This window comes from Canis lupus, chromosome 29 (assembly GCF_048164855.1).
Source record: "Canis lupus baileyi chromosome 29, mCanLup2.hap1, whole genome shotgun sequence".
NCBI classification, from domain to species: Eukaryota; Metazoa; Chordata; class Mammalia; order Carnivora; family Canidae; genus Canis; species Canis lupus.
In genome coordinates, this window is record NC_132866.1 from 36,694,651 (window position 1) to 36,707,794 (window position 13,144).

The 13,144-nt window shown below is 34.5% G+C and overlaps 1 protein-coding gene across 6 annotated transcripts in view; it reads right to left on the reverse strand.

The window, feature by feature from the left end:
* Window positions 1-13,144, reverse strand: part of KIF20B (kinesin family member 20B) — an 80,726-nt gene that overhangs the window by 5,101 nt on the left and 62,481 nt on the right. For 4 of the 6 annotated variants that reach the window (XM_072806155.1, XM_072806154.1, XM_072806152.1 and 1 more), the window contains 7 exons: window positions 12,259-12,414; window positions 8,042-8,218; window positions 5,940-6,050; window positions 3,467-3,664; window positions 2,611-2,667; window positions 1,217-1,318; window positions 656-806 (listed from right to left, as the gene is read on the reverse strand). In XM_072806155.1, coding sequence (XP_072662256.1) covers window positions 656-806; window positions 1,217-1,318; window positions 2,611-2,667; window positions 3,467-3,664; window positions 5,940-6,050; window positions 8,042-8,218; window positions 12,259-12,414 — 952 coding nt within the window. The remainder of the gene's footprint in view (window positions 1-655; window positions 807-1,216; window positions 1,319-2,610; window positions 2,668-3,466; window positions 3,665-5,939; window positions 6,051-8,041; window positions 8,219-12,258; window positions 12,415-13,144) is intronic. The other 2 variants (XM_072806157.1, XM_072806153.1) reach the window with 1 other exon arrangement.

The following is a 13,144-nucleotide window of genomic DNA, read 5'->3' on the forward strand; positions in this document are numbered from 1 at the left end:
ATGTCAAAAATCCAAGTACAACTTTTGACTCTCCAAAAACTTGACTACTAAGAGCCTACTGTTGATCAGAACTCTTACTGATTAACACACATTCGGTTGTATTATATATTATATTCTAACAATAAACTAGAGAAAACAAAATGTTAAGAAAATCATAAGTAAGAAAAAGTACATTTACAATAATATACTTATCAAAAAATATCCACGGGGTGCCTGGATAGCTCAGTCAGTTAGGTGGTTTGAATCTTGATTTTGGCTCAGGTCATGATCTCATGGTTGTGAGACTGAGCTCCCCTGTCGGGCTCTGTACTGGACATGGAGCCTGCTTAGGATTCTCTCTCTCCCTCTCCCTCTACCCCCACCTTTAAAAAGAAAACAAAAAACAAAGCCAAAACAAAAAACATCCACATATAAGTGGACCTGTGCAGTGAAAACCTGTGTTGTTCAAAGGTCAACTGTACCAACATATTGTTCTCCCTCCTCCACTCCAGAAAACATCTAAGCATGTCATCCTCTCATACATCCTCCCACAGTACTCAATAGAGGACAATGTCTATTCAAACTATGGTAAGCACTGTTGTTGAGCTTACACACTAATCAGATATTAGAAAACAACCTATATTTAACATAAAAGGTCATTCAGTTTTCTGCAAACCTTTGGATTGAAGAATTGTTGGAGAATGTTGTAAGAAGTCTCCAAATTTCTGTAGCGTTCCTTCTTTTATCTTAGTGGCCATGTTTGTACTAACTGTGGATGCCTGACTCCGTAAAGAGTATGTTTTCTTAGATGATGGACGTGTGGAAACCTAAAAAAAATAAACATTTTTTGCTGCTGTTGATCAGAAATGTTAGAAAGAAATAGCTATAACTACAGCTGAATTAAAGACGCAAGACATGTTCATGACTGAACATTTGCAGGCAGGGAACTTAAGATTAAGTATATGAAGAGTAGAGGAATGAACCAAAGAATGGTAAAATGGGTGTGACAGGCAGAGTGCTGACTCAAGTATCAAAGGGCCTGCTGCTGGCCAAATGCTAAAGGTTATATTCTAAGCCTAATTAGATGAATAAGAAATGGAAGATAAATGAGTTATATAACTGGACAAAACTGGATTTCTGAGTAATTAATGATCAACTTTAACACCTTTATTTTTAATTCTACTTTATAAATGCAAGTTAAGAAAATGGTCAATTCTGAACACATTAAAAGACAAACCTTTTTTTCCTTTTTGACAGAAGACTTTCTATGCTCAGAATCAGGAGACTTCAAGTTAGATCTGGGTGTAGCATTCTTCTTATTTTCACATTTCACCAAGTCCTAAAATTAATGCATTTCAGTACTGGTTAATTTCTTGACAATATTTTCTTCTCTAGGCTCAAAAAAAAAAAAAAAAAAAGATGATGGTTCTTAACCAGGGGTGAGTTAAGTGTCTCCCCAGAAGACACTGACAATGTCTGAAGATATTTTGTGTTGTCATTGCTGGGGGGATGGTATTTACTGGCAAACCAGTGGTAGAGGCCAGGATGAGGATTTAATACACACATATATTGCAACATGACTGAAGGTATGAATTTTTCACATACATCATAAATGATGAAATTACATAAGCTAAATAAAAATATTGTAGAAGGGATAACATCTTTTATTTGAACTCCGTTTCTAAAATATAGCAATATACCTACACTTTCCCTACTCCCAAATCATGCAGAGTATTTATGTTTAAGAACTCTAATTGAAATCTGGCAGCATCAAAAACAAAACAGAATAAGAACAAGTAAAAATCTTCAGTATAACCACAGGCAAAATGCTAATACCAAGAAATATAATCTATCTTCCCTAAATAGGCATGACACTACTTTTCTTTCTCCCACATAACCTCTCTTAGGACAAAGTCTCTTGTAGTATTCTAGCTGAATCAAACTCGTACAAATCCTAGTTGTACGAGTTATAATCAAAGATTATAAGCATAAAAAAAAAAAGGCAAGAAGAGAAGCAAAGAAAAGATCATGACTGAACCTTGGAATTCAAGTTACAAAGTAGAAGTCATAAGGGTAATAAGCAGCAGACTTCCTGAAAGGGGAAAGACAGATGGTAATCAATGGAAAACAAATGAAGAATAGTAACTCCATCATACGTGAGGTGTGCAAGATAGAGTTCTCTAGAGTCTTCACTAGATTAGAATATATAGCACTACATAAATGGTTTTCGTGAGGACCTTACAACACCCCATTTATAAGAGCAGTAAAGAGCTAAATCAGAAAAAAAACCTTAAGTTCCTGCATGATTTACCTATACCAATCTGTGTATCTATTCTGGAAAAACACATGGGGAGTATATAACAAAAGTAAAATGAAAAAAATTATTGTTTTAACCCTCTGAGTACACAACCAATTTTTTCCTTTTCCCTTGAACAAACGAATCAAGGAAAACTCAACATAGATCATAATGAAATTTAAAATACCTACTATTTTAATGTTACCTAAAATTTAATAAATATAAATTAAATAAATATTGAATAAAATTTAACTAAAGCTCTACAAAACAATCACTAACGGTATTCTAGGTAGCGAGGAAGATGCTAAATAATATTCATTCAGCAAATTTATTACCTGACAGAGAGCCTCAGGAGTATTTCTACTCTTCCACCAGCTTGAAAACATACTACTCTTTAAATAGGTTTAAAAAAAAAAAAAAAAGGTTGAAGAAAAAGTTATTGTGCTAGAGAGTTTATAGTTTTAAATTTGAAACAAGTTACATTTTTAAAATAAATATTACCATTTACTATGTATCCACCACATGTGGAACAAAAGCTAATAAGCATTTTAAACATATTATCGCTAATCTTTTATTTCCAAAAGGAGAAAACTAAGGAAGAGAAAGTTTATGTGCCCAGCCAAACATACTTGGCTACGATATAGCAGAAGGTCTGGTAACCCTATAATCAGAGAACTACAGTATGAAGTAGTAAAGAGCTTTTATCCTACCACTAGATAGAGGTCCAAATTTTAATATACCAGCTGATAAAGTCTCTCTTATAAACCCTACTATGACCTTAGAGACCTAAGATTTTAGTTAAATAACAAAGATTATACTCAAGCAAGTTAGACATTCGGCTTCTCTAATTTCTTTGTCAACCCTTTTCTCTTCCACTGGAGGGAAAGTCACTAAGTTTGAACAGGGCTGGTATATTCAAATAGCTCTCCAGTGAAATCCACCATCACTTGATCTATTGCAGCTTCAATGAAAAAAAGAGATAAGCCATGTATTTTAATAACCATAAGCTTTTTGTTTGAGGACTATTAGACTACAATAATATTCATAAGGAACATAAAATATGTCACAAGTTATGATTTTGGTCTCCAAAGGCAGTGCTTATGAAGAGAAGGGCAGTATAAAAATTTAACTGTATATAATAACTGAGCTTAAGGTTTGCTTGTTAAATTCATTCATTAGTTAAGTGCTTACCCCCTCCATTTCATTACTCTTCCTCTTCCGGGCCTTGGAAATCTTAACTGTCACAGGTAAGGTGCAACCAGGGTGTTTCACTGCCATTTTGTTTGGCCGTAAAGGTGTAAATTGAATCTCTAACTCAGGTTTTGGAAATCGAGTAGTTTGATTATTTTCTGTTGACACTTCACAGGAGTCCAGGACTACAGAGCCATCCTATAACAGAATTAAAAAGAAAAAAAAATCTCATTTGCAGAATATGAACTCATGATCACAAAGAATTAACTCTTGTAATCACCTATCAGAGATAATGAATGGAAGAAGATTAAAAATGTGCTGGGTCAAATTTACCACAGCAAGGACAGAGAGAGGGAGTTACCATCTACCCTCTCCAATTTATACATGGTATGTTAAAATCCAAGGAAACAGAGATTAGTATTTCCCAAACTTGTATGATCATAAGAATTCAGACAATTTGTTTAAAGATTCTTGGGCCCTACCACAAACCTATTAAATCAGAAATCTCCTAGGAAAGAGTCTAGGAGTTTTAATGGAGTCTCATTCCCCTTCCTTGAATCTGGGCTATCCTTAACGACTTGCATGGCCAACAGGACATAATGGAAATAACATCATTGTGAGGCTTCATTTTAAGAAGCCTTGTAACTTCCACCCTGTCCTCTTTAAAATGTTACTTTCAGGACACTCCTCCTTCAAAATGCTTCATCTCAGAATCCAGCCACTGTGCTGTGAGAAGCCCAGGCCACAGGGAAAGGCCACATAAAGCTCCAGCTGAGCTCTCAGATTCAACTATCAGCTACACAGATGAATGAATCATTTTAGACTTTAAGCCCAATAGAGCATATCAACTTCACAAAGGCAAGAAAAATATACAAAATAGGATAATAAAACCATTCTCCAAAACTGCATAATATATAATAACTGCTGGAATTCCTAATAAGAATTGGAATCAAGAGGTTTTAGGATAGCATATATAAATTTTTTTTTTAGATTTTTATTTATTTATTCATGAGAGAAAGAGAGAGAGAGAAGCAGAGACACCGGCAGAGGGAGAAGCAGGCTCCATGCAGGGAGCCTGACGTGGGACTCCATCCCAGGTCTCCAGGATCAGGCTCTGGGCTGAAGGCGGTGCTAAACCGCTGAGCCACCAGGGCTGCCCAGCATATATAAATTTATAGAGAAAGAAATGTTCCATATATAACTGCCTTTGCAATCAAGATTCATCTTGTTTATGAATCAACTCCAAACTTTTCTTTAAATTATATGATCTGTCTCGATCTCTAAGGTCAATGCTAATTATCTGAAATTCCACCAAAAACTATCAAAGAAAGGGCAAGAGAAAAGAAATGGCTCATGCTATTTCCCCAAATTAAAATGCCCTTCTTGGAACACCTGGGTGGCTCAGCGGTTGAGAATCTGCCTTTGGCTCAGGACATGATCCCAGAGTCCCAGGATCGAGTCCCACATCAGGCTTCCCGCATGGAGCCTGCTTCTCCCTCTGCCTTTCTGCCTCTCTCTGTCTCTCATGGATAAAAAAATAAAATCTTATAAAAAAAGAAGAAGAAGAAGAAGAAGAAGAAGAAATAAATAATAAAATAAAATAAAATAAAATGCCCTTCTCTTTCCAACCATAGCTTTGCAAAATTCTATTCACCTTCAAGACCCAGTATGATGTTACCTTCTCTAATCCACATCCACAACTACTCAGGCAATATTCATCATATCCTCCCACAGGAAATGTTCCTTCTTAGCACTCTCTTCATGATTCTTAGCCCATAAGATAAAGTGAAACAAGTACCTGTCTTACTAGATTCTTTACTCCTTAAGGATGGCAATCATGTCTTACGGTTGTATTCCCAGTATTTAGCAAGGTTTCCAACAAACTCTGAAAGCTCCCCAATAAATGTGTTTAAAAAATAAATGCAAAAAAATTTTGTCTTCAAAACATTAAGTGCCATAGAATGTTTATCTATTTCATATGTAATTTAAGAATATGTCTATTAACCAAAGTGATTCACAGAAGCCCATGCCCACTGCAAATTAAGGAAACTCACTGTGAGTTACTGAGATTTGGTGCTCAAGTTATTAAATGGGTACAATTAAAAAAAAAAACAAAAACAAATAACCCACCACTGAATAGAATGCTTACTAAAAGGACCTCTCATAAGATCCATTTTTTATCATCCATGTTTTATCTTTTGTAGGATTTCCTATTTCTGACCACCAAGTTTATTTATATTAACAGATCTGTTGTTTGCAATAAGTAGCATTTTGAGAAATCAGTATCATTTGAGAATCTAATCTTCTAAAAGAATTTCACTTCTCAAAATCCTTTAGATTTTCCTTCCCACAGCCAAGAACCCATATAGCTAATTGCACAGCAAGGTACTTGTAACAATTGATTAAACTTTCAAGTATTATTTATTAATTAATGGTCACTGGTAAAGAGGGTAAAAAAGTAGACAGTGCCCACCTCTACTTCATTCCCAGAAATTTCAAAGTTTGTTGGCTGAGGTTCAGTTTCAACTCTGCCAGGATCCACTGAACTCATATGTGTAGGCTTGATATCCACATTTTGTTCTTCCTAAATAAAAAAAAATATTAAAACAACAAGCCATTATTACCAGAAATATATTAAAACACTTCACCTAAAGAATAGAAACTCAAAAAAAAAAAAAGAATAGAAACTCAAGATCTGGGGCAGCCCAGGTGGCTCAGCGGTTTAGCACTGCCTTCAGCCCAGAGCCTGATCCTGGAGACCTGGGATCGAGTCCCACGTTGGGCTCCCTGCATGGAGCCTGCTTCTCCCTCTGCCTGTGTCTCTGCCGCTCTCTCTTTCTCTCTGTGTCTCTCATTAATAAATAAATAAAATCTTTAAAAAAAAAACTCAAGATTTGGGTGGATTATATCATAAAAATAATGAAACACTTTCTCTTCTCTTTCATCCTTAGAAATTTAGGAAAGGCTGGGAAACTTACCGCCTCTAGGCCTGATCAAAAGAGAAATCTGAAAGATTATTTTCAATTTTCAAGGTTTTATATATATTTTCTCATCTTACTTTCATTGCAACTCTCCCAGCTAGATTTGGCAAGAATCATTATTCCTTCTTTCTAGATGAGGAAACAAACCTAGAGATATTAATGACATGGCCAAGGTCTGTATTAAGTTGGAAGTGTTGGACCCCAACAACAGCTTTGATACACCATTTTGAAAAATTAAAGGAGTCTTAAGAATGCAACTATAATATGAGAGTAGAAAAGACCATATTGATAACTAAACCTTTTCTTACTGCATACCTCATCCCTTTTTCTGTCATAGGGTATGCTCTATTCCTATATCCTCCCTTTTTTTAAAAAAATTATATTTATTGACAGCACAAGAAGGAGGAGAGGCAGGCAGAGGGAGAGGGAGAAGCAGACTCCCTGCTGAGCAGGAAGCCTGATGTTGGGCTTGATCCCAGGACCCTGGAGTCATGACCTGAGCCAAAGGCAGATGCTTAACCAAATGAACCACCCAGGAGCCAACTCCCATACCCTATTTAAGAGATCTATAAAGAAGTATCAGATTACATTTTTAAACTCGATAAATTCCACCATGAGTCTTCTCACCACTGCCATCAAAAGCAGAAGTCAAATATACTTCTCGTGTCACCTACCCAAATACAAAAGGTTCCACTGAATCCATCATGGAAAGCAACTAACATATATTGACTTCCACTGTGGTAAAAACTGTGCTAATTGTTTTACAAACGATCTCAGTTTATTTTCACAACTCTATTAGGAAGACATACTATCTCTCTGTTTTAGAGAAGTTCAGATATAATAAGTAATTTTCCAAAATCCCAAAACCACAATGACAGCAACAGACACCTCATTTTTTCCTAGGTTTCTAGTCTGTGCTATTTATACTGCATGCTACTTACTGCCTCTTTTTTGTTTTAAAAAAAGGCAATCTTCCTCTTAGAAGATTTGTTGTGACAAGCACATACATTTATTTTCCTATTGTCTGGAGGCAGTAGATTTTTAAGCATAGATCATTTATTCTAGAAAGACCACTCTCAAATGTACCCTGATCCAATTTCACTGGGATGTAGCTATCTGTGAACTGCAATCCCCTCTCTATGCAGAGTTCCCAGCTCCAATGAAACATTACAAAAATAATTCCTGAGGGTCTCACCAGGTGTTTATTTTCAAAACAATTTATACTTTTGTATTAAACTTAGGGTGGGTCCAAGTATTGAAATATTACCAAGAGTTCAGGTTGAATCACTTTTACACATATTAAAGGTAGATAAGAGACTAAATCACAAATTGTTTATTTTCTATCTAGAAGATCTGACCAAAATATTTGAGAAAGTACTACTTCTCAGTTGGTCACTGGCAAATTGATCATAAGGATAAACTATGAAAACTTGAAATACACAATAACTATCCAAATAATTTTTCAAACTCTGATTCCTCTACGATCTTTTGAAACTTACTTTTTTAACCTCTTAGAGTTCATCAATTAAATAATTTTTTTAAATTCCTATGTTCAATTAAAAAAAAGGCACTGAAAGAACAAGATTCTACTCACGGTTTCAGAAGGCTCCAATGTGATCTTTTTTAATTCTTCAATTTCATTATCTTTCTGTCTATTACTGGAGATCAGTTCCTTCAACTGTACTTCTAAAGCTGCGACCAGTTGATCCCGTTCTTCTCGCCACTTCTGAAGATTATCATCTTTCTCTGCCAGTTGTGCTGTAAGTATTTCCTAGCCAGAAAATAAAGAAAATGTTATAAGGTATATAAAGGTGAATAAGGCATGTAACAAATTACATAGTTAAGGCTAGATAAAATACTTACTTGTAAATCAAAACACATAATAAATGTGTTTATGTCCTTATAAATGTAATGTCCACATGATGTATTTAACCCTATCCCACCTCATTCCAAAAATCAGCTTATTGGTTACTTCTTTCATAAATAATTATGGCTTTTAAACTAATACTAGCATAAATAAATAAACTAATACTAGCATTCCTCCCAATATTTTGGAAATGAGAGGGTAAAATTACAGTAAAGCAAGTGACAAAACTAATAGCAACAAATAGAGTAACAAAAATTTAAAATATCATTTTCAATAAGTTCAAAAACCATGAAATTGTAGTGAATTAAAGAAAATATGAGTTAAGATCTAAACACGCAAAGCAGCAAAACACTGCTAAAAGAAAAGAAAAATACTTCAATAAATGGAGAAATAATTTGTGCTCAATGATCAAAAGACTCGGTATTGTTACGATGTCAGTTTTCCCTAAATAGATCTATAGAGTCAAAACAATTTCAATCAAAATCCAGGCAGGCAAGAGTGGGTGTGGGTGTGGGTGTGTGTGGAAATGGGTAAGGTTCACTGTAAAACTTACATGAAAATGCAAATGATTTAGATAGTCAAAATCATTTTGAAAACAAAGAACAAAGTAGGAACAAACACACTCTTGTGTCAATCCTACTATAATAAAGACAGTATGATACTGGTATGAACAGAGATCAGAACAGAAAAGTGTCCACAAGTGTGTGATCAACTGACATTCTACAGTAACACCAAAGCAATTCAATGGGGAAAAGGGCAGTCTTTCAATAAAAGATGCTGGAGCAATAGCCAAATGGGAAAAAGAAAAAAAATGAACTCAAAACCTAATCTCATATCACATAAAAAAATTAATCCTTGAACAAAAGTAGTAGAACAGTGGGAAGAAAGGGTTTTTTTTTTTTTCCATTAAATACTATCAGGAAAATTGGTATTCCACATTAAGAGAAAAATAGTAAGACTATTTTAATAAAATAATAACTTTAATAAAAATAGTAAGACTATGCCTAATTCACTCCAATACAAAACTCAATATTAAAATCAAAATATGAAAGGTAAAACCTAAACAGAAAACAGTGTAAGAGAACATCTTCATGTCTTTGGGGTTTAATAAAGGAAAAGACTTTTAGAAAAATGAACTAAGATAAATTTAAGAACTTAAATTCATAAAAAGACATTAAGAGAATAAAAAGTAAACTAGAGACCGAAAAAAGGTACTTAAAACACATGACACAGGGCTCCTCCCCAGAAAGTATAAGAAACTCCTACATATCAACTAGAAAATGCAATTGTACAGTATGCATTTGTACAGGCCAACAGGAAAAAGGCAAGGGGCCCTATAATCTTCAACCTCATTAGTACTCAGGGACAAACACACTGAAACCATAAAAAAAATGACAACACCCTATGTTTGTGAGAATGTACAGCAACTTCAATACTATAGTATAAATGGGTACAACTACTCTGAAAACTAATGTGACATTCTATCAGAATTCCACACACGAATACCCTATCATCCCACATTCTATTCCTGGTCAAATACACAACAGAAATGCATGTACATGTGACTAAGAGAAATGAGTAAAAATGTTTATAAGATAATTTATTCATAATAGCTCAAAACAAAATAATTCATGTATCTTCAGCATTAAAATGAACAGGCCACAATATATTCGTACACTGCAATAGTCAGCAATGAAAATGGACTAATTGCAGCTACATGTAACATAATTAATTCTAACATAATGCTGAAAGAAACCAGGTACAAACAAATGTACCCTTTACAATTTCATTTACTTAAAATTCAAAACTGGCTAAAACTAAAGCACAACATTAAAAGAATAATTATTACCACTGGGAAAGAAACAAGAGGAGCCCCCTGGGAGGCTGGTAATGTTCTATCTCTTGAAATGGGTGGTACTTTACTGGATCCTGACTTTACCACAGTTCATCGAACAATGTATTGCTTGTTTTGTTTATTTACTGTATTACATGTGGCAATTTTAAAAATTAACAATTTATAGCTTATTATGGCAAACGCACACATCCTAGGTATGACTGCAAAGAAATATATGGGAGAGAAAGAAGGAAGCTAGCTTTCACTAGGATTAAAAACTTAAGCTTGGGGACACGTGGGTAGCTCAGTCAGTTAAGCTTCCAACTTTAGATTTTGGCTCAGGTCATGAGATGGAGCCCCACATGGGGCTCCTCACTGGGTGTGGCACCTGCTTAGGATTCTGTCTCCCTTTGTCCCTGTCTCCCTCCCTGCCTCTCTGACATGCTCTCTGTACCTTTAAAAGAAAAACAAAACAATTAGATTAAGTTTACTTGCTAGCATTGCTACCAGAGGGATCACCGGGAAAAAAAAATAGCTCTATTTCTGGTTTAGAACTAGAGTAACTGAAAGCCAACAGTTTTGATCCCACTTCTTGCCTCTTACTATTGCCTAGGAAGGTAGGATGGGCTGTAGGACAGGAGCAGAGAACTAGTAGCAATCTTTCCTGTTAAGACAAATGCAGCATCAGAATCCCACTCAACCCACCACTTTCTGAAGGTACCTTCGATCACACAGAGTTGGCACATGAAATATATTGCCACTGCAGAGCAGTAATGACTAGTTATTAATCTTATATGATTAGCATATGACAAATAGAGTCAATACTCTAAGGAAATGATAACCAGTATAATGTAGTTTTCTAGATGAGACCTGGACCCAAAAAAAGACATTTGTGGGAAAATTAATAAAATTCTAATAAGGTCTAGACCTTTTTAGAATTTAGCTAACAAAAATACAGTAATGTTTATTTGTTGGTTTTGATCCTTGTACTATTGTTATGTACGGCACTAACATCAGAAGTTAGTGGTAAGTATACAGGAACTCTCTGTATTAGTTTTGCAACTTTTCGGTAAATAAAATTATTTCAAAATAAAGAGGTAAAATTCTTTTTAAAAATCAGTGGGAAAATCACCCTTAACTTATTGAAAATTAACAACTTGGTTTTTCAGGGAAGCTTAGCTATTATCTGTAAAATTCTGTCAAAAAAAAAAAAAAAAATACCAGCAATGACAACATGATACTGCCAAGTTACTACTATTATAAAGAGAAAATCAGTTTTTCACTTAAAGACCAATACCTTTTAACTTCCTTTTTTTCTAAGTTGGCAACAAGAGGTGTCAAACTAAGCAATCAATTAAAACAGGAGGGGAAAAACAAGCTAAGATAGAATTGCTATAAAAGCTACAGCTAAAAAAAAAAAAAAAAAAAAAGCTACAGCTAGTGAATGTGAAACTGAGGGTTACTTCTACTTGTCATCTTCTAGAAACTACATAATTGACTTGTTTTTGTTTGAAGATTTTATTTATTTTAGAAAGGGAGAGAGACAACACAGGCAGGGGGAGGGGCAGAGGGAGAGGGAGAGAGAGAATCTCAAGCACACTCGTTGCTGAGTGTGGAGCCCAATGTGGGGCATGATCTCACAACCTCAAGGATCATGACCTAAGCTGAAACCAAGAGTGAGATGCTCAACTGAGCCACCCAGGCACCCCAGGTGACTTTTAAAAATCCTGATAAAATCAGCTTATGAGGTAAAATACATACACCATGTTAGCAGAATCTATAGCTCAAAATGCAAAATTTTATAATATAGTAGGAATAACCCTGTAGCAATCAAAAGGAAGAGATGTTTAAATTCTCTATCTAGATACTGAGATGTAATTAGGCATTCTCCCAGCTTGCTAAATGGACTGAAGAAAGTTAAAATAGAACCTAAGTGAACTTCAAAATTGGGACAGAAAAGTCATCTTACAAATAGACAAACAGATTGCCTCTTAAAAAAAGCATGAAAATCAGGCAACCATGTAAAGACTGGTAAGAATCCCAGGGACAAACTTAACAAACCAAAGAAGGTGGTGAAATACATCAAAGATAAAGTATAATTGTTACCAACCACTTCATTTTGTTGTTTTAAACAACGCTCTCTGTCTTCAGCATATTTTTTCATCTCTTTGTTTCGGAGATTCTCAGCTTCTTTTGCTTGAATGATAAGCATCATTTTTTCTTCTAGCCATTTCTTTCTCTCAGCTTTATATTTATGTTCTGATTCCTATGTATATAAAAATAATACTCATAACTATCACATGCTTCAGTAACAGTTAAACGATAGCTGACAAATTTATTTTTATAGCATATTCATATAACCCATGACTTTTTTACCTTTTTGAAAATTAAATGCTTTTCCTTAAACAAGGTTAAGATCAGAGTTTATTTCAGATTATATAATGAACACTGCTGGTTTCCTTTTCTAAACGGACTTCCCTTTATAAATCTTATTTTGCCATGAAGTCCATTTAAGGACTCTCCTTCATCTGTGACCTTAAGAAGAAATAAACAATTTCTATTTCTGAAAGAGCTTCAGATACTCAGGTTCTTCTAAATGCCAGGGAAAAAAATGACTTGGTGTGTGATAGTCATTTCTAACTGTATGGTTTCAAAAATAAAATATTTCTGGGTATACAGAATGCCAAATAAAAACAAACTTGTGCAACAAGACATTCATGAATCTGAGGGACATTGGCAATGGCTAGACCGAGAATATAGCTAATCAGTAATTTCCACTCCAGTTACAAAGTGTATAATCTATGTGATTACATTATTTGAGAAGAACATAAAATAAGCCAATATTCTTTAACATGAACATTCCCAATATAGTTAATTTTTTTTCATAAATAATGGAGTATTTATTTTGTTATAGCTGCTTTGGGACTTTCCCAATAGAAATGGTAAATTCTAGAATACAAATTAATAGTTAACAAAAGAAATTATTTTTTATTTGT